The sequence below is a fragment of the Typopeltis vanoorti genome, chromosome 20 (assembly GCF_054136105.1).
Source record: "Typopeltis vanoorti isolate ZY-2024b chromosome 20, IOZ_Tvanoo_1.0, whole genome shotgun sequence".
Lineage (NCBI taxonomy): Eukaryota > Metazoa > Arthropoda > Arachnida > Uropygi > Thelyphonidae > Typopeltis > Typopeltis vanoorti.
In genome coordinates this window covers 101,645,298-101,672,241 of record NC_143568.1, presented here as the reverse complement: position 1 = coordinate 101,672,241, position 26,944 = coordinate 101,645,298, and the positions used below count along the sequence as shown (strand labels likewise).

Below are 26,944 nucleotides of genomic sequence, written 5' to 3'. Positions count from 1 at the left end.
TTTGCTGTTGAGAAATATTAGAGCATAATAAATTTATGCATATAAGCCATATATATATATATATTTTTTTTTTATTAATTGGACATATATTTTGTAGATTTTTTTTTTATTATTTTTATTTTTTTACCTGGTTCAGAAACCCTGCTCTAAGGACCAAACATAGACCTTTTTCAAGCCACTGCAAGCCTTCAATATGTGGGATGGTCTCCTACCAAAAGACAGTGACATACATCCATGGGGAAATCAAGCCCACAGCAGTCTGGTTTGAAAGTAGATGGATTAATCACTTGGCATCTGGTTGCAGGCAGTCATTGTCATTGGACTAAAGAAAATTTTTAATGGTTCCCACTTACAGGAAGTAATAAACCATTAGTAGATTGGTAGGCTAAGGTTTTTCTGATTATTATTACTATCTTTTTATTTATTTTTTACATAATCTAGCTGTAAAGATCAATACCAGATGACGAAATTTATTTCCCACTTAAAACATTCATGCTAACAGGATTCGAATCTGCAGCTTGTTGGTTAAAGGATATGATATCCAATCAGCCAACCAGGCTGAAAATAAATGTTTCCATATTAATTCCCCTCAGAAATTTGAGCCAATATTACAATAGCAATAGTGCTAGGTTCTGTAGGAAGTTTTCGATATTGAGACTACATTATGGTGTAAATAAAAATAAGCAATTAAAGCATGACAAGTTTCTTAAGTCATAAGACATCACCCGGAGTACTCGTACAAAAAAGTTTTACACAGCAAAAAACTATAAACAATTAGTTATACATATTAGATGTTATGATAACTTTACAACTGTTACATACAAATGAGAAACCAGAATAAAAATTCATTACTATGAATTTTTGAATGATCAGATGTAGGATCAATATTTGATTTTAGTTTTGAATTTGCATGTCATATACTAGTATAGATTACATTTGGATCAAATGTAACTTCAGAAAACTTAATATAAATAATTTCTGTTATCATTTCTCTTTATTTAGGGTTCAGAATCAGAAAGGCTGATTTCAGGAAGTGATGACTTCACAATGTTTCTTTGGAAGCCCGAAACGGATAAAAAGCCTGTTATAAGAATGACTGGTCACCAACAGTTAATCAATGATGTGAAATTTTCTCCCGATGGAAGGATTATTGTTAGTGCTTCCTTTGATAAGTCAATTAAAATTTGGGATGGCCGTACTGGAAAGTGAGTTGATATAATCACTTGTTATCTAACAAAGTATCGTTTCTATCTAGATCACTATTTGTGAACAGTTCTAATATTGCAAATGAAAAATCAACCAAAAAAATCCTGATATTTAACAAAAGTTCAGTTTAAGAAAAAGAAAGAAACAAAAATAGCTTCTTTTCAGCATTAAAGAATACCTCTCATTAGAAATACTTATAAACAGACTTGTAAAGAAATACTTATAAGCAGGGTGAATGGAAAATAGAATTAAAGCTAGTTTAAAATAGAATAAAAAATTGTAATACATGTTTCAACAGATGCAAATAATAACAACATTGGGTTCCCACTGTAGTTAATTGGTCTATTTTGTAATTATTATTGACAAAGGTTAAGGAGGAAAGAAAGTGTTTCCCTTCTTTCTTCATTAACATTTGACAGTGATTAACTATGCAAATGATGCTAATGAAATCTTAACAAAATCTATCTTGAATTGTGCACTAGAAATAAGAAGTGTAAAAAAAGCACCAAGGGGAGGAAAAACTAAGTCAAGAAACCTTAGATCTGATGAAGAAAAGAAGAGATTTGAATGATGACACCAATAAAATAGAATATTCGGAAATTTGTAAAACTGTACGTAAAAGGATGAAACATGAAATTAGATCATATAATATTAGGAAAATTAAAGAAACAATAGTAATATGAAGGTCCTAAGATGAACATTATCAGTTGGAACAAAGGAATAACTGCTGTAAGAGGAAAAAATGGTGAACTTATAAAAAATAGAGATGCAATAATCAAAAGAATTCAGCAATTTTATACTGAACTCTATGAAGACAAAGACTGAGACATTCAAGAATCAACTATGGATAACTCGTGAAGAAGAATACGATGCTCCTGAAATCTTACAAGGTGAAGTGGGAAATGAAGAATGGAAACGCCCTAGGAGAAGATGGAATTGTGGTAGACTTCTTAAAACTGGGAGGAAGCCCTGTCATCAAACAGCTGACTAAACTCTTTAATAAATACCTAAAACAGAGAAAAATTCCGAAACATTGGAACAATTCACTTCTAATATTAATTTTTAAAAAGAGCGATAAGGAAGAAATTAAAAACTACAGTCCTATAAGCCTACTCCTCACCATATACAAAGTCTTCACAAAAATTATAAATAATAGAATAAAATCTAAACTAGAGGGAATGCAATCCCGTGAACAAGCTGGATTTAGGAAGAATTACAATACTTTGGGCCATATTCACACATTAAGACAGCTCATTGAAAAATCAGTTGACTACAATAAACTCTTATGTCTGGCCTATATAGACTATAAAAAAGCATTTGATTCAGTTAAAACATTTGCAACACTAAAAGCACTTGAAACCGTGGGAACTGAGAAATATATATTGAAACACTAAAACATATTTACAATAATGCAACTTTTGTAATTAAATTATATAAAAACATTTTTTTTTATTTTGGTTTAACCAATAAGAATACAATTTGGTCGGGTAAATCCCAAATTGTCAGCCCATCCTCATTCATTCAGTATCCAAGTAGATACCCAACAGGGTGCACCACAAGAAGGTGAGGATTGGACATTAGGTCAGAAGCCCTGGTCGAGTCCATTCTCCGCATTCCTTTAAAGGCTATGTGGGGGTCTCCTCTCAGTTATACAGCTTTGACCCTTAGGCACCCCGATTAGCAAAACAAGTGTTCTCTGCCAGGTTGGCAGCAAAACAACCCAGAGGAAGACCAAGATGTGAGTGGATTGATACGGTACAAAGTGCCTTAGACAATAGAAATATAAGATCTGATAATGTTGGAGTCTTAACAAGTAACAGACTGATTTGGAGAAAAATTGTAGATAGGAAGTTAGTAATGATGTAATTTTTTTCATGTGGTACTATCATATCCTGTACACCCCTTGAGGGTACATGGCAGGAATTTGATGATGATGATTATATAAAAGCAGTGAAAAGTTTCCAATACAAAAAGGCATCCAGCAAGGCGACACCATATCTCCCAAATTATTTACAGCTGCACTATAGGAAGTTTTTAGAAGCCCTGATTGGGAAACAGAAGGAAACATAAATGGAGAAAGGCTGCATCATCTGAAATTGCAGATGATGTTGTCCTAATAGCAAATAATCTTGAAGATCTGGAAGAAAGGCTAAATCAGCTAAATGAAGCCTCGAGAGTAATTGGATTAAAAATAAATAGAGAAAAAACAAAAATAATGATGAATAAATACATAAACCATAGAACTCTCAAAGTTGAAAACCGGGAAATAGAGAAAGTTACCTCATATATTTGGGCCAATTCTTATCCTTTGAGGATTGCCAAACAAAAGAGATTGAATGAAGAATTCACCTTGGATGGATGGCTTATGGGAAAATGAGAGACATATTCAGCAGTGACATCCCTATGAGTCTAAAAAGGAAAGCTTTCGACCAGTGCATTCTTCCTGTCCTAACATACAGAGGAGAAACATGGACTTGAACAGAAGCCCTAAACAGAAAGCTGAGACACAACATTGTATGGAGAGAAGTATGCTAAAAGTAACACTAAAAGATAGGAAGACAAATACTTGGCGGTTAAGTGAAGATGGTGTAAATTAGAGGTGTTTTTAATCTATTTTGATATCCTTTATTTTCTTTTATTTATCTATATCTTTATATATTTATATCTCTCTTATTTATCCTATATATCTTATATCTCTCGTCATCAATACCCACTTCTTTAACCTATGTCTCTTTCCCTTATACAACTCTATTAACTTTAAACTTATATCCTCCTGTTCCTTATTTTTACCTCCAGTATTCCTATTTTTATTATACCAATAATCTCTAGATATTTATTTGAATTAGTGACTGCGCCTCCGGAAATCCTTTTATGGCATTAAATATTACTACTTTCGGTAGATATCATTCCTTACTTTTATATACAGTCGTGGCTATCCCTTTATCTAATTCTCGTATTGATTATCTATCTTCCCCGCTCACAAGCTCGGTTGGTTTTTTTTTTTTGAGAACAGTGCATCAAAGAATTAAAATATCAGGCAACACTCTATTAATATTTAAACAACAAAGATTTAATTCACATAAGACAAGTTTTACACTGCATTTTCAATAATAAAGGAAACATCACAATTCAAATCCTCATAAATAGACTAGTTAAGTTCCTGCATTTTCTCACACAAATCATATCACATATTTAACTAATTTTCTTAATATCACATAAATCATTTATACTGAGCAATGGTACTTATTACTTAAATATTAACTCTTACTCATCTAACACATAAACAATATCTTTTACACACAATTGCTCTTTCCTTTCTATGCTGGGAATATTCTATAGGCAGGTTTCAGCAAATGGTTACACTATTACTTATTTCAACCTACAAATTCCTGACACTTAATCACTTTATAATCATTAACTGTTAGATATGCCTATTTAGATCAGCTTCTACTTACAGTCCATTAATAAGTGTTCTCTTAAAAGCTCAAGGAAATTTAACAAACTGGTCAACTCACTTTATAGCTACTACCCTCTGTATACTTGGCTTCGAATTGGACTTCCGTTCCGTGTCAGGTCTTTTTTTCAATTCCTCTTTATGCCGGTGATGGGTCACTGATGCTTCCTTGGGATGCTGTACTGCCGCACTTCGGGCGAAGATTATCGGCTTGTGGAATGCTTGCATGCGCGTTGGATTAACAGAGCAATTTCTTCCCTCTGACAGCAGCTCCCGACGAAGACTCGTCAATTCGTCATCGACTATCAGTTTTGCTTGGCGGATCGCTCCTCGTCATCTTTCTTTCAGATCACTGACGAAAATTTCTCGAACCGACGTCGCATCCTGGACAGCTTACATCTGCCGGACAACCATTGCCAACTTCTCGATCCTGACCTCCGGATCTCTGACGAAAATTTCTCAAACCGATGATGCGATCTTTTCGCCCACGCCTTTTAGTCGGTCACTTCCGAATCCTTGTGCGGAGATATGTGAACACCGAACATTTTGGGAAAATCCCTTGATCTTTTTCTTTGACTGACCCTTCCTTTGTTTTTCTCCTACACTCCCTAAATCCTATTCATTCTGGCAGCGGACATTCTTTTAAAGCTTTTGTTTTCCACCTAGCACTGACCTTGAGCTTCCCATGTAGAACACACGCACAAAGTTTGACGTCTTTACAAAAATCTAAAAATATTCTGCTTTACTATTGGCAAGGTATTGCCTTAATACTATACCTTCTAGAATATTCCTTTATTTGGCATAGAGCACATACAAATTCCCATTGGGATTATTTACATATAACATACAACTATTTACAAGTTACAGGTCTTACTGGGCTCGACCTTGGTAAAGTTTATGTAAAAATATTTAGACGTGTTATAGCTACATAAATATTTTTACAATGGGCTGGTCATATTGCCAGATGCAGTGATGAGAGATGGATTAGGAAAAAAAACAACAGAGTTTAGACCAATGGATGGATGGACCAAGACAAAAAAGAAGACCGAGAAGAAGATGGAGGGATGAACTGGAACAAATTGCAGTAGTGAGATCTGGATGGGAGAGGCAGAAAACCGAGTGGTCTGGAAAACCATTGGGAGTGGTCTGGAAAACCATCGTCCAGCAGTGGACAGACCCAAACAGTTGAAGAAGAAGAGAAGAACTATGCAATGCATTCATATACCATGAAAGTTTAACTTTTAACTTTTATTATTTGCAATGTTTTATATTGTCATTTTTTAAATACACATTAGTGTATTTTTTCTGGAATATGAATAAAGCATAATTTTTGTATAAATATTGTATACTATCATCAATATTTTTTTTCCTCTCCAGATACTTAGCAGCCCTGAGAGGACATGTACAAGCTGTATATCAAATATCCTGGTCATCGGATAGCAGACTTCTGGTTAGTGGTAGTGCTGATTCCACTCTGAAAGTTTGGGACATGAAAACAAAAAAACTGCTTATTGACCTTCCAGGACATGCTGATCAGGTGAAGAGAAAATTATAGCATTTCTTGAAGTAGTGCATTACAAAGTTATATCACAGGAAGATCTGTTTAATTCAGTGTAATAACTTGTGACATATGTATAATCAGAAATGGGTCACTTGTACTTTTTCAACCACATAGAATTTTGTATGGATTGAAAAAATTAGCTGCTTATAGAAAATAATTCAGATTATGAAAGTGATGAGCAACTGTGCTACTTTACTATCTTACTAGTGCTAAACTTCTGAATAAATGTGTGTTTAACCATTAGTAGAATAGGTTTGTAATTCTGCAATTCCTGTGCAGAATAATGATCCTAAGAACACATTTCATCTACTTCTATAATAGAATACATTTTAGTAGTTTCTTAAATATCTGCAGTTGGATCATTTTGAATTATATGACATGTCATTGTTCTGTAACACTTGTGTACATAGATGTTGATATGGTATTCATAAATTGCTCTTAAAGAAAAGTAATGTTTTTTTTATTCTCTCTGTGATATCAGGCAGAGCCAGATCCATCATCTACGCTATAAAAAAACTCCATTTAAAACTAGTTTAACAAATATGCAGCTTTATCGCAAATTTAAGCTTTTTGCCACTCATAATTCTGTTCATTGTAAATTGTGTGCAATATTTTGCAAAACAAAGAATTGTAGTCCTATAGATAGCTTTCTAAATTAAATGAAATCGCTTTGTATTCAAATTAAAGAATTTTCTAATTACAGATGATCTTATACTGTGCTAAACTCCAAAACAGCCTTTTCCTCTCTGATATCACCCTGAAGTGGTGTATGATGGTAATAAAATTCATATTATTGGTAGTTTCTTGTCAATAGTTTTCTTCCAAATTCTTCTGTTATATGTTAGGTCACCAGTATTGTTAGGCTTTATATTTTGGACTTCTAAGGCACTACTCTTGCATCAGTTCATCTAGATTTTGATCTTCCTCCAAGTCTTTTCCTGCCATCCTACATATCAAACTCATTTTGCTAACCTTTACTCACACATTCCTGAATGCAAATATTAGGTGTCAAGTTCTTTTCTAATATCTATATTTTTAATATGATCTGTCATTGGTGCCATCTGTTTGTTCCTAATTTTCCTCAGAACTGCCATATCTGTTGTGTCTGGTCATCAGTTAACTTTTTATTCCAACCTTTCCAACCTAACTTAAGACTCATAAAAGTTAAAATTTGTTTAAACACTACTCTGTATATACCTAGTTTAATCTTGGCTAATTTTTCTTGCTATGTTGTTGTTGATTTTTCATATCGAATTTGTTACAGCAGTTATTAGTTTAGTTAACTAGCCCTGAAGATTTATAGTGGATTTATTTAAGAGTATAACATCTATGTAAAGCAAAGATTGATTTGGAATATGAGGTTAATGCCACTTTCCTTTATAATGTAATTAGTATGGATGATGAATAACAGTGAAATAGCTGCATGTTATATACTGGATTTTACATAAGACTATATTCCTGTATATCCTTTAATTCAAACTGGTGATTACAACTTAAGTGTAGGCTGTATATTGCCCTGTGTGTTGTCCCATTTACAGAGACATTATATGGGGCTGTTTTTAATCCTAGCACCAGATTATCTTATTCTATGAAACTTAATTATTTATTCTTGTTATATTCTCATGATTTCCTGACTGTCTTAAAATAAAAATCATCCAATTCTCATAAATCATGTTTGGCCTATTATGCTCCCAATTTCTCTTCCATAATTTTTATTAGCATCACTTCGAGTATGTTTGCATCAATTTCCTGGTCTCCTCTATCCATTTTGTAAATTAAATTAATTCTTACAGTCTCCTAAGGACAAATGTCCTCCTCCCATCTGAGGGTTTACAGAATTCCTTGCTCATGTATGTGGCCTCTCTCTCTTGTGAACAGACAGGTCATTCTGTTCAAATATTCCTAGAACATCAGGATCACATCCAACGCCATGATTCTAATAAGTCAAGTCACACTCACAATATATAATCTTTTTAATTTATAATCCTAACTGGAACAAAAATGACTCAAACTTTCCCAGTTATGGAAAGTTATCTTACTCAGTACTCATTGTTGTTTTTATTAATAGATAATAATTTCATTCCTTTCCTTGAATCCTAATAGAGATCAAACTATCCTCTTGCAATGAATATCACATATCATGGTTTAATTTTGAGTTGTTATTCCATCATTTTGTGTCTCTTTAATTGTTTGCATTGAGAATGCTTAAAACTAGACCCAGTTATTTTCTTTATAAATATTTATTTCCAGTGTAAGTGAATTCCATATTTTATTTACTTAAGAGTATATAGCTAAGGATTTATTTTATTTTTTTTCATTTTTTGCTTAATTCAGAAACCCTATTCTAGAGACCAAATGTGGAACTTTTATTACTAGTGTGTGTGCTATTCCTAGGGAGCTGAAGAACATAAGTTTCCATGGCCCTGCAACCTCACACAATCCTAACTTCAGCATCAAGCATCGGTGGAATCAGGGCAGGCGGAAGCGGGCATGTGGGCGCTGCTGCCTGGGCACGGTACATAAGTTCGTTTTTAAGAAAGAAAATTTTTATCAAAAACAAAATATATAAAAACAAAAAATTCTTAGAATGATCAATATTAAAATAAATAAGGCCAGATACGCTGAATAAAAATTTAAAAAAATTGTATATTGCCACCTCTTTGATCAGCTGGCTGTTTACAATTTTGCAACGAGAGCAGGCTAAATGCTTGCCTGCAGAATGTTGTGTCTACTGCAGTCTATCTAAAGTGAAATGGTGAATGGTTTTTATGTGCAGGAACGAATTTTCATACAAAACATTTGTTGCTAGTTAGCCAGTCATATGATACGCATCTCAGTAGGCTACTGACAGTAGTGCAGTGCAGTGCGGACTATTATTTTGTCTCTGTGTCATGTCGTGTAATAATTTCTTGTGGGTATAAAATAGAAATGGAATCAAAAATTTAAAAAAAGTTATCCAGTGCACAAAATCTTAAGCGTCATGCTGCGAAAGAAGCAGCAGATATTAAGAAACAAATTGGGGGTCTTAATACATTTGTTAAAATATTAAAATATTCTGATGCAGATTATAATCATCTCGATACATCAGAAATCAGAGTTGAAGAACCATGCACATCATCCAGTTTGCATGAAAGTACTATTGCAACTATTGAACAAGATAACAAGATGCATGATTTAATGAAAAACAGTTAGGAGAAGATTTAGTTGTAGTTGACCACGAAACTAACACATTGTTAGTCTCTGTAAATTTAGAAGATCCAGGTGAATGGGGAAATATTGATGAAAAATTACGAGTTGTTTTAATTGAAATGGGGCCTGTTCAAAAGAAAAATATATCCCAGAGATACATATGGTCGTAAATTTGGCGACATGTATTATTATAGAAAAATGGAAAACGGTGAGCTCATGGCAAGAACATGGCTCATTTATTCTGAAACTTTAAATATCTGTTTTTTGCTTTTGTTGCAAACTTTTCGCACCTACTGAATCACATAGTCTTGTAGAAGGTTATAACGATTGGAGAAATGTAAGTACAACTTTGCATAGACATGAGACTAGTTTAACTCACATGAAAAATTTCTTAAAATGGAAGGAACTTGATAAAAATTTAAAAAACAAAACTACTATTGATTGCCAGACTCAAAGCATGTATAAAATGGAAAAGAAACATTGGACAAGTGTTTTAGAATGCTTGATTGAAATTATAAAATTCCTTGGTAGCCAAAATTTAGCTTTTTGCGGATCATCTGATAAATTATATGAAAGGAATAACGGCAATTTTTTAACATTAGTCAAAAATTCGTTTGCGAAGTTTGATCCCGTTATGAAAAATCATGTTGAAAGGACCCTACAACGAAACAATAGAGTACACTATTTGAGTAAAGACAGACAAAATGAAATATTGGAAACTTTAAGTAACGCAATCAGGAATACAATTTTATTTTCAATTCGAAAATCTAAATATTATTCCATAATTTTAGACTGCACACCTGATGCAATTAAAACAGAACAAATGACCATTATTATTTGCTTTGTTTCCTGTGACAATGGAATTGTCAAGATTAGAGAAAACCTTTTTAGGTTTTGCAGATATATTAGATTCCACAAGACGTGATTTATGTGCAACAATAATGGAACAACTCGAAAAATGGAACATTCCCATTGAAGACATGGAGGTCAAGGGTATGACAATGGGGCAAACATGAGCTCCAAAATTTGCTTTTGAACAAAAATCCTCAAGCTTTTTACGTGCCATGTGCTGCTCATACTCTAAATTTAATCATTAACGATGCAGCCAAAGTGAATGCAGATACAATTAGTTTCTTTGCAATTATTCAAGAAATATACAATTTCTTTTCATTCTCTTACAAACGTTGGGCAATCCTTTTAAAGTTCATAAAAAATTTAACTTTGAAACATCATGGGAAAGTAAAATTAATGCAATCCGCCCTCTATGGTATCAGTTAAGAGAAATTTACGATGCACTTTTTGAAATTTTAAATAATGAAAATTTTAATAAAGAAGCTCAGCATGAAGCACAAACATTATGTGCTAAAATGAAGGACTACAAATTTATTTCCTCTCTTATAACTTGGCATGATTTACTTAACAGAATAAACCCTGTGAGAAAAATGCTTCAAGACAAAAATATGAACATTGCACTTGCTTTAGAATCTATCGAAAACTTTTAAAAAATATTCTTACAAGAGTTACAAATTTAATACAAATTTTAAAGAAGTTATAAAAACAGCGAAAGAACTGAGTGAAGAGGTGGATGGAGAACAAGAATTTAAAACTGGTACGGAAGTTCGACGACGACAGAAGACACGACAATTTGACTACGAGCATCATGATGAAATGCCACAATTGCCAGAAGATAAATTACAGTGAATGTGTTTTATACACTCTAGACATTGCAATGTGTTCGTTAATAGAACGTTTTGAACAACTAAAAACATATTATAATAATTTCAATTTCTTGTATAGATTACTACAAATTAATAAAGAAGATTTATGAAAAAAAATTGTGACGATTCAGAGATTCTCTTGAAGGACGACGACAATAAAGACGTAAATGCAATAGAACTATATGACGAGTTATGTGCTTTCAGGGATATTTTTCGGAAGGATAATTTAAATATTCAAAACCCTTTCGATATTCTTAATTTTATATGTCCCATAATTTATCTTTCCCTAACTTTTCAATTGCTTTAAGAATACTGTTAACCTTACTTATTAGTGTAGCGAGCAGTGAACGTTCCTTTTTCAAGCTGAAATTGATTAAAACCTACTTAAGAACAAATATGTCACAAAAAAGGCTTGTTAGTTTGGCATTAATAGCTATTGAAAATGATATATGTGCAAAATTAGACTTTAAGACCATTATTTCTAATTTTGTGAATATGAAATCAAAAACCCTAAAATTTTAATTTTAAAAATTTCAAGTATATTTATGTAATTTAATTTATTTTCTGTTATTCTGTGAAGATGTTATTTTTTGAATACATTAAATGTTCTAATTATTTCTGAATTATTTTCTTATTTTCTCATTCTATCTTGAGTTTCTTTCATTTTCCTAAAAGATAGTTCCACTTATAAAAATTATTAAAAAATTTTTACAAGTTACTATGAATTTAGTAACTCGTAAAATACAAGAATTTTTTTAACTTTAGTTCAAATAAATGTTAACTTTAACCCTTTCTGCCCTAGTGATTTCAATTGGAATCACTTACTGTCTTGGCTTTCGTAGCCCATATTATGTGGCAAATGATTCCAATTGGTATCGTATGTTGTAGTTCCATTTTTGTAATGTAATAATAGGTATGTATTATACGTATAAATATTACCAATGTCGGTTTTTATGACTTAGTAGAATAATATGCATATATTGGATTATAGAGTATAAGCTCTATATACTGATTCCATATAGAATGTCGGTCAGAATTCCTGTCCTGAAATGTATTTTTCAGAAAAATACTTGATACTCTTGCTTTTTTAGACCTAAAGACAAAATAAATAGAAAGAAATTTTTTTTTTTTCCTTGGAAAAAAAAAAATTCAGGTCAGAAAGGGTTAATTAAAATTCATTTTAATTTTGTTAGCAATTCAGGTCGGTGAGAAGGCTATAATCCCTGTATCATTATATTTAACGATTAAAGTGAAGTGGCTTTATCAAAATTTTCTTTTAACTTTTGAGAATTTTTTGAATATTCGGGTTTTTAACGATTATCCTGCCTAGTCAACACCCCCAGTTCGTTACATTTAGCGAACCAACGTGTGGCTGTTCTGTTAAAATTTATTTAAGAAATAAATAATTTAAATTTTTATTATCGTAAAAGAACCACACACGCCCGGATCGTTACAGGGGGGGGTGCTTAGATAGAAATTGTATGCGGGTGGCAAAGACCTTAGTGCCGGTTCTGGGTGGAATGTGTAAAGCTTATCACTATTGGTCTCTGGAGAAGTGGAAATGTGTTCTCTGGAGTGATGAATCACTCTTCATCATCTGGCAGTCTGACAGATGAGTCTGTGTTGATGGATGCTAGAAGCATCATTATGGTGTGGTTCTAACAACCCACACCACAATGCCTCTTAATGGGGAATGTTAACACTGTTGCCTATAATGATATTCTAGACAATTCTGTGCTTACAGCTTTATGGTAACAGTTGGGTGAAGACCCTTTCCCTGTAGCACTACAATATTCTTCTTCCCCCCCCCCCCCATCCCAATCCACACAGCAAGATCGGTGCAGGAATGGTTTGATGAGATAGTGTTAAAAAACTTGAAGAACTCAAATACAATGAATTGAAATGCTTGTGAGCCATGCTGAATCACCCAAACTTGCTAGTGCTCTTCTGAAAGAATGGAAGGGAATTACCATGCCATTTTACCAAAATCTCATAGAAAACCTTCATAATAAGATAGCGTTCCAACTCTATATTAATGCCTTTCATGGTAGAGTAAAAGTTCTAGTGAGTAGGCATATGGATATTTTTGATCAGATAGTGTATATTATGTAGTACTTCAGACTAAATATATAGTACAATACCCAAATTTATGTCAGTCATGAGGCCTGTTCATAGTGAAATTTGTTTCCAGTACCAATTTGTCACTCACTCCTTATTTAATATTGCTGGTAGATCCGACTGATCTGATATAAATTTGAGAAAATATCAAGTTGAATTTGCACTTCTCTAAAAAAAAAGACTGCGAGATATCTTAGTTCTGCAATTGTCAAATTGCAGAATCTTAAGTATGTCATGAAGTCTCTTTGTGGCATGCTTTCTCCCTGCCTGCCCCCCCCCCCCACACACACACTTCCATCCTTAGAAATGCAGTTTAGTGTTCTTTAATAATGTGCTCTCTCTCTCTCTCATAATGATGCAACTTACACAGGATTCAAATTAATGACACCTGTTTATCATTGCCTGAAAATTGAATTTAAAAGCTCTTTTGTTCCATAATGGAATTAAATACATTTAATAGAGTATAACATCTTTCTTCTGTACTAAATTTCATCAAAATCCACTATTATTTAAACTTTAATAAGTCACAGATGAAGAGATAAGTTTACCCACAGAATATGTTAATAGTGAATAAATGAGTTTTCAATGAAAATCATGGATGTATTCATTATGCATCTTTAGGAGGGCAAGAAATAATGTGGCTTACTTCTGATTTTTAGTTATGTTTGTTTGTCTTATAAGCGTTTTGGTAGAGGTTATCACTGAATTCCAAATCCAAAAGCTGTTTCAGTATTGTCTGTGTGGATTGCTAAAACTGCTTTATTAACAGTAAAATATCTTCACAAATAGCATCTAATATTAATAATTGCATTTTTTTTTTGTCTGACTATCAGGTATTTGCTGTGGACTGGAGTCCAGATGGGCAGCGCGTAGTGAGCGGTGGAAAAGACAAAGTAATTAAACTGTGAGTAATTAGTTGTTTATACTAAAGATTTAAATAATTTAATTCAGTTATGCTAAAAATGATCATGCATGTAGACCAGCGTCTTCCAAAGTGTGGTACATGTAACCTCAGGAGTATACATAAGGTCTTTATGGAGTATGGCATTTTTTTATTTTGATTACTTTTTATTTATTTTTCTTTTATATTTTTGTTCTTGTGTTGTTACAGATAAGTGCAGGTATATTCTATAATTGACCCCCTTGTATATAATTAAATGTATATAGCTAAAGGAAATTATAAACAAAATGTGTTTCTTAGCATATATCAACTGACCTCCAATTAAGGCTGCATTTGGTTGACTGCACAATTGTGTTCTAACTGCAGGGTTCGAACTGTTTGCATTAAAAGTTTAAATTCAAATAGTTCAAACCCTGTAGTTCAGAATACTTCACTAAATTTCATTTGTGTTATTAAACTTTTTTATTACTTAAAATTTAAATTTTGTAATTTTTGTTTCTACTGTATGCATATTGATTTTTATTATTATTATTAATATTATATGACACCTCCAGGGAGTCAAGGACTCGTGGAGAGAGGGTACCCACTCTGCAACTCAGTCCATCACTACAAATCGCAACTACTTTCATCATCACACACCAGCGCCATCTACCTCTGACCACTACCACCACCACTAGTATATTCAAGACAATCACAAACATCTATGCCCACAACAGGATTCGAACCCGCAGCCTTTTGGCTGGAGAGTGGATATGCTAACCACTCAGCCAACCGGGCTGGCTGGATTTGTTTAACTAAATGCATTTAATAATTAAAAGAATTGTTTCACGTTTATAATTATTATAATAAATGCTAAGAAATTAATTATTATTATTATACGAGCACCTCCATAGAGTCCGAAGACTCGTCACGGGAGATCCAATCCTTGAATCCATTAACAGACCAAACACTCAAAATTGACTCTGGCACCCAAATTCCACTCATTTGCAACTCTCCAAGCAAAAAATCTAGTCCTCACACCCCTACTAACCACATCTTTATTCAACTTCCTGGGATGACCCCCTTGTTCTGGTCCTTCTAGCCAAAGTGTTGAAATGTTTACCCTGCATCTACCCAATAAAACCCTTTAAGCAACATAAATGTTTCTATCATATCCCCTCTTTTTCTCCTATCAACCAACTTCTGCAATCCATACATACTCAGTCTTTCCTCATAGGGAATATTACAGACCACTCACCATCTTTGTCACACACTTTTGAATCCCCCTCTACCACTTCCTCATCCCTCCAAGAAACCAAGACAACCAGACGTGAGCATAGTAATCCAGATGGGAGCATATCAAGGCCTTATAAAGAGGAATAACAACTTCCTTATTTCTACTTGTCAATGTGTTCTTCAATAGCTAAGTAATATTATAGACTACCTTAGCAACATGTCCTCTAAACTGTAATTCTCTGTCTACCACCACCCCTAAATCTCTAACTTCATCTATTTCCTGGAATACAGTGCCATCAATGTGATACACAGTTTTAACAATTTTTCTAGTACTTTAACCACGTCTGAGATAATGATTGGTCTATAATTTGCTACTGCAGTCTTAGAACCTCTCTTATGCAAGGGAATTATTTTGCCCTCTTTCCACGTCCTTAGAACTCTACCTGAGCTGAGACTTCAATTAAAGAGCCTGGTCAAAGTCATTGCCAGTTCCTTTGCACATTCTCGCAAAATCCCATCTAATCTGACAGCTGTATTTACATTGAGATGCTGCAATATCCTAAGAACTTCCAATTCATCCACCTCTGTTCCCACATTAGTGTCTGTCACATAGATTAAAGCAGTAACCTCACTAGGATGATATACCCTTATAAAGTAGTCACTTGTAACTAAACCATTTTATTCCCTTCTTTCTCCTCATGACCATCATCACTCATTAAGGTTAATCTTCCATAGTCGTTCTTCCTCTTACTTGCCACATAACTAAAGAACTCTTTGGGATTTCCTTTGGCCTGCTTGGCTAGATTCTTCTCATAATCTGATTTTGCATTCCTTGCCATGCTAGTCACCTTTCTTACCTGAGCCTTGTACTGTTCATGAGTTTATTGGTCAAATAATTTTATAATTATTTGTGTTTGAATGAAATATTGTTATAACTTCTCTCAAATTGTCTTTGCCTTCTTGGATACACTGGTGAAATTTTAAAGGGGTCTGGGGATACCAAAAGTTTTGGAGATGTTGATCTAGATGATAAGAGCTATGCAGAATTTTCATATATATGAGGTGTGACAATTTAAGTCTCGGAATGTAAAAAACCTATGTTCTGAACTATGCATTAGTGGCTATTGTCACCTTCAAAGTAGTCCCTTTGTGCATTTATACACTCGTTTAGATGGTGTTCCCATTTTTGGAAACAGGCCTGGAACTCTTTTTCCAGAATACTCTTAAGTTCCTTTATCACATTTTGCTAGATATCACTGATATCATAAAATCTTCATCCTTTTAGCACAGTCTTTAGTTTTGGAAACAACCAGAAATCACAGGAAGCTTGTTTGGGTCGATAAGCAGGATGACCTAATTCGGTAATCAATTTTTTGGCTAGAAATTCTCACGATGAGTGCACCATGTCTTGGTGCATTGTCTTGATGGATGATCCACTTGTCAAGCCACAATTCAGGTCTTTTTCTCTGAACAGAATCTCATAATCTTTTCAGCACTTTTAAATAGCATTGTTGGTTGACTATTTGTCCCTGTTCAATGAATTCATAGTGGACTATTCTGTTGTGATCAAAGAAACACACCAGCATGGTCTTGAACTGCGAACATGACATGTATGCTATTTCTTGATTCATTTGCAATTCATCATCCACACTTAATCGTATGTCAGACCGTACCAAATCTTGCACTCTGTTTACATTTGCATCTGTCAGTTTTGTTTTTGGCTGCCCACTTCTGGCATCGTCATTTACATCTCGCCCACCTTTGAATCTCTTATGCCACTCAAAGACACTTGCCTTTTTCCAAGCATCCACACCATATGCCACTTTTAACAGCTCTAACATTTCAGTAGCAGTTTTGCCAATTTTCACACAAAATTTGATGTTAACACGTTGCTCCAAATTTCAATCACACATTTTTATGAAAAAGTTTACATGCAGATCTCTATTATTTTTGTAATGGCCAACTAGCAAATGGTCTATCAGCTTGAGATTTATGCACACATTAGTTAAAACATGTACAAAGATGATTACTCACATAACTCCAACCAAATCACCACACAGGTGACACTATTCCGAGAATTAAATTTTTACACCTTGTGTGTGTGTGTGTGTGTGTATACATACACAGAGAGAGAAAGAAAGAAATGTGTATGTAAACAAGGGCATAATTCTTTTTGCCAAGTATAATGTACTTTCCAACCTAGCAAAAAGTACAGTAATAATATAGTGATACATTATTTTGTTACTGTTATATGAGAAATATGACAGATCTGACTAAACAAACGCACGTAATAACCACAGTAATAAGTTTTAATAAGTAAATATTTCATCCTAAGTATCTTAGGACATTGTCAGTACAGTTAATTCAAACAATACTAGGAACAACATACAGTTAGGGTGCATGATTACAATGGAATCCTAACATGCGTGCAGTAGTGTGCTATAGAATTAAATTAAAATATATCTGGAGGGAAGAAAAAAAAAACAGATTGCATTAAAATAAGATAACATATATAAAAATTATTTTACACAATTTTGTATGACAATTTCCCATACTTTAGGAATAGCAAGAACGTCATTACAGTTTAGATTTATGCAAAATTTCTGCAAAAAGATGGATATGATCTTGATGTTCCGAAATGCGTTTATGAACAGATCTACCTGTCTGTCCATAGTAAGACAATTTACAGGAGCATGAAACCTTGTACATGCCAGGTAGCATCAGAGGTGAGAGTTTGTCTTTAGAAGAGGGTAACAAGTTATAGATCTGGTTCATTGGTTTGCAGGTAGTAGCAAGTTTGTATTTCTTCATAATTTTTGAAAGACCCAGAGTTGAACCGATATCTTTTTTCCTACTTTGTAAATATGACATGCAAATGCCTGCTGAATGGTTTATTATTTTTATTATTGTTAAGAGAGACCACCAGGGAATTAGGAACTCGTCGAGAGAGGCCATACTATTCGCACTAGCTGTCATGCCTATTCTTGAATTCATTCATGTTACTCACACAGACAACGTCCATTCCAATCACGCAACACTCTATGAAGAAAAATCTATCCTTAACCCCCACCACCACCACATTCAAGACTGAATTTATTGACAGAATTCAACTTACATGGATGCCCTCACATCTTCTTCCCACCCTCCATAAAATGATAAATTCCATCAACTCAAATTATGTATGACCCTTTCAGAAGTTTGTAAGTCTCAATCATATCACCTCTTTCTCCTGTTCGTTAGTTTCTGCAAATTCTCATTCTGTCTTCATAATCAGTATTCCACAATCCTGACATCATTTTTGACACTCTCCTTTGCACTGTATCAGAATCACCACGGAAACCAGACTTGCTTGCAATAGTCCAAGTGAAGTCTTATCAAGGCCTTGTAAAGAGGCAAAATGACTTCTTTATCTTTACATATTAAGAAGAGGAATTTGCTGAAGGAGATGTTGATTTCATCATAGAATAAAGTTTCTTAACATAGCCAGTTTCTTTAAATTGATCATAACCCTTAGTACATTTATCATCAAGGCTTGACCTAATAATTTGGTTTAAAAAAGATTTGTATTTAAAATACCAGCATTCTTAGTATTTAAAAAAAAAAAAAAAAAAAACCTGTGTATTTTTAGAATTCAACATTGATATGTATACTACTATGTAAGGCCAACAGATATACTCTAGTCAACCACTTATATCTGCAAAGGAGATGTATGTGGAGAAGAGCTTACTACTATGTAAGGCCAACAGATATACTCTAGTCAACCACTTATATCTGCAAAGGAGATGTATGTGGAGAAGAGCTTACACCTGACTTCAAAAGAGGTGCTCAGTGACATTACTGAAAGACTGTATCCTTCAAAATCAACTCTAGGCACATCATCCATTTGAAATCTGAGGATCTCAGGTGACTGGTATGGGAAAATGGGTAGAGTTGTTTTGAATTAAAACCAGAGCAACTATGACATTACTCTTAGGTAGTTATGTACAATACAAATTCCACTATTACTAGTCGTTGCTGCAAAATCAGTGGTAAACTATTCAATCGCTTGGTAAGAGTTACAAGGATGGTCTGAAAAGTTCTCAGCCTCAACCATAGATGGCAACACTATCAGCATTTTTTTCTCTCTAAGGTACATCTGTCATAGGCATCCATGTGAATTTTCAAGTCATTCTATCAAGTAGTTTATTTTATACAGCTGTCTTAAAGCAAAAGTGTTGTCTGTATCCCTTGAAATGGATAAAATTGAGTATCATGCGGTTATCAAATTCTTTGTAAAAGAAGATTTAACGCCAAAACAAATTCATTCAAAGTTCATAAAAGTTTATGGGCACTCTTCTCCTTTGTTTTCAACAATTAAGAAATGGGCTGCCGAGTTTAAATGTGGCAATACCAGCCTTGAAGGTGATCCACGTGAAGGACATCCAAAAAGTGAAACAACACCAGAAATCATTGATCAAGTGCAGGATATGGTATTGGATGACTGGCAAGTCAAAGTGCGTGAAATTGCTGATATAGGCATTTCAAAAGAAAATGTGGGATATATTTTGAATGAAGAATTACAAATGAAAAAGTTTTGCGCAAGATGGGTGCGCTTGCTCACAGCAGATCAAAAACGCACTTGCATGAAAATCTCTGTATACAGTGCTTGGAGTGTTTTAACAGGAATAAAACTGATTTTGTGCATTGATTTATTACTATGGATGAGACTTGGGTTCACCATAACACACAAGAATCCAAACAGCAGTGAAAACAGTGGACTGAAGCCGGTTGTTCAGTGCCAAAGAAGACAAAGTCGGTTCAATCAGCAGGAAAGGTCATGAAATCGGTGTTTTGGGATGCATGCTAAAGGCATTTTGTTTAATAATTATCTGGAAAAGGTTAAAACAGCAACCGTGGAATATTATTCCGATCTTTTAACCAGACTAGACAAAAAAAATTTCATGAGAAAAGACCCTGTTCGAGAAGAAAAATATTATCTTTCATCAGGACAAATGTACCTGCCCACAAAGGTGTTTTGGCAATGGGAAAATTAAGGGATCTGCACTATGAATTTTAGTTGTTGGAACATCCACCCTATTCCTCAGATTTGGCTCCCTCTGACTTCTATCTCTTCCCAAAACTAAAACCCTTCCTGGGTGGTCAGTTTTGATTCGATTCAAGAGGCGCAGCTGTAGAGGGGTATTTTGCAGATCTTACTGAGAACCATTACAGGGATGGGATAATGGTGCTGGAGCATCGCTGGAATAAATGTTAGTCTTAAGGAAGATTATGTTGAAAAATAAAAATTAGTTTGAAATTATAAATTCGTGAACCATAATGGCACTGGAGCATCGCTGGAATAAATGTATCAGTATTCCTCAGATTTGGCTCCCTCTGACTTCTATCGCTTCCCAAAACTAAAACTTCCTCGCTGGTCAGCATTTTTAATGAATCACTACAGGGATGGGATAATGACACTAGAGCATTGCTTGGATAAATGTATTAGTCTTAAGGGAGATTATGTTGAAAAATAAAACTAATTTTGAAATCATAAATTCGTTTTTTAATTATTAGGCTGAGAACTTTTCAGGCCACTCTCGTATTAAGAGAATAGTTTAAAAAATCCTTCAGAAATAAGTGTAACATTAAAAATGCTGGTTCCAAAAATTTGTATAAATGTATGCAGTTGTTCTATATCTTCACTAAAAATTGTGCCTAAATAGAGCAAATATTTAATTATTCTATAGCTTCTATTTTGCCTGTTTTCATAGTTTTGGTCTTTTTATGACTGATTTTCAGCAATTATGCAATTTAGTTAGAGAATCCTGGAGACTTGCACTGGATTTTTTTGTCTTGCCAGGAACTTTCAATATGCTTCTTTTCCAGCACTGCTTCTTTAACACCTTGTGTCCATCGTGTTGTTCTTGTTTTTCTATCCTTGCAGACAACTTCACCACATACCCCCTCCCCTATTAGAATCATTTGGTGTTTTCTTCAGAGTTTGCACTTAGACTAAGGTTTGGTTTTAGTTTTTAAATTGTTTCATTGTTTCTTCAATAATGTTTGTATAGTTGAGTCTACAGTTTACCCTGAAAAAGCTGCTCAACTTTTTTTAAGCCTTTCTTACATGCTGTTCTTTTCAGCGTGATATTTATTTTTATCCTACTTATGGTCACTTCCAATTTCAAATCCTCTGTACACTCCTGAACTAGGATGAAGATATCACTATCAACAATGACATAATCAATGAGGTGTTTTTTTTTTATTATTTATTTATTTTATGTGTCTTCTCTCTATATGAACTTGCACACATTTTTATGTGGAACATGGTGTTGTTAATGACTAGTTCATCTGTTGTGCAGAAGTCCAGCAGATACTTAAGTATTATTAGCTTTGTCCTTATCTTGAAATATTCCCAAAATGCTCCTGTATGCTTGTGGTTTGAATTTGTTTCCTACTCTGCTGTTCAGATCTCCAAGATTGCAATTCTTCTGAAGAACCGTTTGTGGGACAATATGCACACATGTTTCATTCTAGGAATCTATGCCCTATGAACACAGTTTTGATAATGAATTTTGACTGTAGAATATCTCCAAAAATGTTTGTCTCTCCCTGTTTAAGCATCTCCCATTCACTTTAAAACATGAAATATATATATGTTAGATATTGTACCATAGTGTTGTTGTTGGTTATCTCATTTAATAATTATCCAAAATGAAGATGAGGCTATTCTGGTTATCCTATCTTCCCTTCACATGTTAGGCTTAAAGGCCTGTCATGACCAGGAAATTTATCTGAGAAATCTTAAGTAAAGTTCTGATGGGAGTCATTCCATCTGCAGTGAATCATGTGTGTTTTCTGCCTACTTTGTGTGTGCCTTTTAAGATGTAAAACCCAGGTTTCCAGGAGCAGAAACCCTACCACTTCCATTTGAGACCGGCTAACTAATTCTTAGTTGGAAAGCCATTATGGGTTTTTTTGCATCCCAGACAGGATTCATACCTAGGTTTTCTTATCCAGTTAGAGACATTGCCTATATTGATTCAGCAACCAAAGCCTCATTTTCATTTTTTTTTAAAATAATCTTTTATCTAATTTAATAACCAAATTGGTGTCATATTTATGATAATTTGATAATTAAGCAATTTTAGTCATAATTATTTACTTTAAAAAAAAATTAAATCTCCTAATTTCATTTTATTTATTTGTAGGTGGAGAAGGTGACCAGAAGGTGACAATAAATAAATATATTTATTTATATATAAATGTGTTTTGCTTTCTGTTCTCAATGCGGAAACAGTTAACGTAATCTCTCCTTAATGTTTACAAACTTTGTCAAGAAAAATAGCTATATATATAACTACATGCCTCATATGAACCAATCTATTATATCAAATTTAGCTCCTTGATAAACTGAGTAATATGAAGAAGATAGCCATAAACTGTGAAATTTGTTAGTTTGTATAGCTTTGAAAGAAGAAATAGCCTTAGTGGTTTTATCAGAACTATTTCCTTTATATAAAAGAGCACTCACTGAGATTGAAGCACAACATCACACATAGCTGCTTCTGCTTTGTTATTGTGATAAGTTTCTCTGCAAATGTATCCAAATGCTTTCACATGCAACTTTGAAAAAGAAATGCATCTACTTAACTTTAGCTGTTGTGCACTTATTATTTCCTTCTGAGAAAGATGGCTTCTTGGAAATAAATCAAAAGGAATAATACTCAGGGGTGTAGTCGCTACTTTTTTAAAACTATCAAAATTTTTAAATTCATTATAATAAATTATAATAATGAGACTTATAATGCATTTCCAGCTTTTGGTCAAAAAATACAGCTTGCTGCTCTTGACATTTTCATTTCAGAAAGCAAGGCAATCTCTCTGCCATATAGCCATCGCAATAATAATAATAATGCCACACTTTGTGCTCTGGATTTTTGTTTCCAAGGCAGAGCCCTCCCTGGCACTATTTTTTTAAGGACTACACCCCTGATAATACTCCTTCCAGGCCATAACAAGGATGTGAATTTCTTTGAATCTTCTAATTGTGCATGTTCTTGCTAGTTTGCAGGATGAAGTTGCTACTCTTCAAGGGGAAATCCCTGCCAACTGTATATGAGATCAGCTAATTTCTTTGCCTCTGAAACAGGGCTCCAGTTCAGGACCTTTCAACTGCCACATGTATTACTATTTAAAGCTATTTCGTTTGCACTTGAAAAACCTTCCACTATAATGTTCTTCCTAAAATTGAAGGAAAGAACTTAAAGAAATATAATGAGAATAGAAAAATCTTTGATCATTTTTTTCATATTTATCATCAAATTCCTGATGTGTATCCTCAGGAGGTACAAAAGATAATTATGATAGTACTACATGAAAAAGTTACTCCACTGCTAACTTCCAATGAAAAATTTTCCACCAAATCTATCTATATTATAATTTTTCTCCAAATCTTATCTATCAAGACTCCAACATTATCAGATCTTATATTTCTGTCTTTTAAGACACTCTCCAGAAGAAATAATGATCCAAGTAGAATGAGGTATCCTTAGCCTTCCCAACAATATTGCCAGTAACATCAGACTGGATGCAGCCAATGTACTCACCCATGCTAAACAACCGAAAAGCAACCTACCAAAAAAAAATTTTGAAGCTCTGCAAAAAATTAAAAGCAACAACAAAATGGTGTGAGACAAGGATGTACATTATCCCCTCTGTTATTCATTATCTATATGGATCACATTATGAAGGAAAGTTGTATTAAACATGATATCAAAATTGGAGATGTTAATGTCAGCTCTTTGCTTTATGCGGATGATGTTATACTTCTAAATAAATCCGCTACATGTCTGCAAGATTCTCTGACTAAATTGAATAACTGTTGTAATAGATATGGCATGAAGGTCAGCAATAAAAAGACAAAGACAATGAAAATAGGCAGAATCATTGAAAATGTCAACTGTGTTGTGAATGGAGAACCTGTGGAACAAGTAAAACATTTCAGCTACTTAGGCATGATTTTTACTGAAGATGGTAAATTCAATATAGAAATAGACAACAGAATCAGCAAAGCTGGTATGGTGGGAAGTCAATTGAATAAATTCATATGGAATAAGGGAGAAATTAGTGAGAACACTAAATTAGCTGTATACAAGACAGTGTTCAAACCAGTTTTAACTTATGGATCTGAGAGCTGGGTCAGAAGTAAAACACTTGATCAAAGACTTGAGACCACAGATATGAGAGTCCTGAGAAAGATTATAGGTGTGAACAGATGGCATCAATGGTAATATCATATTAAAAATGAGGATATTAGGAAAGAACCTGACGTTGTCAGCATCCAGGAATGCATTAGCAGAGCTAATCTCAGGTAGTATGGTCACTTAAACAGAATGGGTGAAGAAAGATTAGCAAAGCAAGTGTTCTCTGCCAGGTTGGCAGCAAAACGACCCAGAGGAAGACCAAGATATAGGTAGATTGACACGGTGAAAAGTGCCTTAGATGATAGAAATATAAGATCTGATAATGTTGGAGTGTTGACAAGTAACAGATTGATTTGGAGGAAAATTGTAGATAGTAAGTTAGTAATGATGTAATTTTTTTCATGTAGTACTATCATATCCTGTACACCCCTTGAGGGTACATGGCAGGAATTTGATGATGATGACAAAATGGTAATTACCAAAGGAGATAAGGGAAATGCCACTATGGTTTTAAACCGATTGGATTACATAGGTAAGCTTGCCTTCTCACTTTTTTAAATCGTTCTGCCTATCTCGCTATAGACTAGATCCCACTCAGAACACATCACAAACAGACTAACACCTTATAACTCTAGACCCCCCCCCCCCCTCCCGAATATATGGACTACTAAAAATCCATACACAAAATGGGCCATTACGTCCCATTGTGGATGGCCTTCATTCATCCACATACAAATTAGCCAAACTGCTCCCACAATATACTGGCAACACACCTTCACACATAAAAAAAACTCAGTCCACTTTAAAGAAAACCTACACACTGACATATGATTAGTTTTGATGTCTCCTCTTTATTCACTAATGTCCTGCTCAAAGATACCTTAGACCTCGTCCAAGCAATATTTCCTCCAAATATCTCAGCCCTCTTTCAGTTCACCATGAACTCAGACTATTTCGTTTGACAAGGAAAATTCTACAAACAGATTGAGGGGACAGCCATGGGTTCTCCAATCTCTGGCCAACTTCTTCATGGAGACTTTTGAAGAAAAAGCCTTAAACTCTGACCCACATAAACATACTGTCTGGCTATGCTACATGGATGATGTGTTCTTCATTTGGCCGTATGATCTGGATATGCTCCACAATTTCTTAACAGATCTTAAACAGTCAACATCCTAGGATCCTGGTTTACCTTAGAAAAGGAAAACAACAGTCTCCCATTTCAAGGCACTCTGATTACATGCCAGCTTTATGGATCCCTGGCATTCTCCATTTACAGAAAGCCTACACATACAGGGAGATACACTAACCAGTGGTTTCCTTCCTTCCCCCCAGCAATATATTATTACTATTACATAACACCCCCAGGGAGTCCAAGGACTCATCGAGGGAGGGTACCTACTCTTCAACTCTCTGTCTCCACCAACCGCAACTACCTTCAACATCTACACTAACGCATCTACCGCCCACCACCACTAGTATTTTCACAAACATACATCCATGCCCACGTCGGAATTCGAACCTGCAGCCTTTTGGCTGTAGAGCGGATACAGGATGTAGAGCTATATAACCGGGTAAAATTAATCGGTTCTAATAACAGCGCCCTAACTACTGAACTTGACCATATCCTCAACACATTCTTAGCCAATGTCTACAACTGCCAAAAAATATTAAAACTGTGAAAGCAACCCCTCCCTCCCTCTTCAGAGGAGATTACTCAAGATCTATCACCATTCCACATATCCAGGTCACAACATTACAACCACAAAAGAAATTGACATCTCTTATCCACTCCACTAAAGACCAGCCACATCTAGATCTACCAGTGTATACTAGGTCCCTTGCAGTTACAAACTGTCCTGCTATGACCAAACAGGCAGGACAGCCAATTTCAGAATATCTGAACACAGACTACATCCAGTTTCACCAATACAGCCACTCAGGACTTGCTGACCATGCTTTGGAAACCTACCACAGGATACACTGGTAGAAGGCCACTCTATTACACTACAGCAAATACAAATATGAACAGCTATTCCTCGAATCCCCCTCAACACTGAAAAACTTTCCAAACTACAGCAAATTTGGGTGCATGAGACTGTCCCCAAATTTGGTAAGCATTCATCCTAAGACAAATAGGCAAGCCTATCCAATTTAGTCCACTAGGGGGCACCGTTTAGGACTAGACCTAACTTTGGTTGCCTCTCTTCAGCAACATTTGCCCAGTGTTAGTGCCTGCATGCACATATCATTGTTTTCTGTGATTCCATGATGACAATGCAATGTTGCTGAAATATAGGAAAGTATTAATTAAAGTCTTTTACCTTAGAAAAGGAAATATATAATTATTATTTTAGTTTACATTATTTCCTGAAAAATAATAGTTATGAGTAACCA

The 26,944-nt window shown here is 34.4% G+C and overlaps 1 protein-coding gene across 1 annotated transcript in view; it reads left to right on the top strand.

The window, feature by feature from the left end:
• Nle (notchless protein homolog 1) overlaps window positions 1-23,056 on the top strand; it is a 97,364-nt gene extending 74,308 nt beyond the window's left edge. Inside the window, exons 10-13 of the mRNA XM_090410163.1 lie at window positions 1,003-1,205; window positions 6,038-6,197; window positions 14,080-14,150; window positions 22,553-23,056. Coding sequence (XP_090266289.1) covers window positions 1,003-1,205; window positions 6,038-6,197; window positions 14,080-14,150; window positions 22,553-22,565 — 447 coding nt within the window. The 3' untranslated portion in view covers window positions 22,566-23,056. The remainder of the gene's footprint in view (window positions 1-1,002; window positions 1,206-6,037; window positions 6,198-14,079; window positions 14,151-22,552) is intronic.
• The last annotated feature ends 3,888 nt before the right edge of the window (window positions 23,057-26,944 follow it).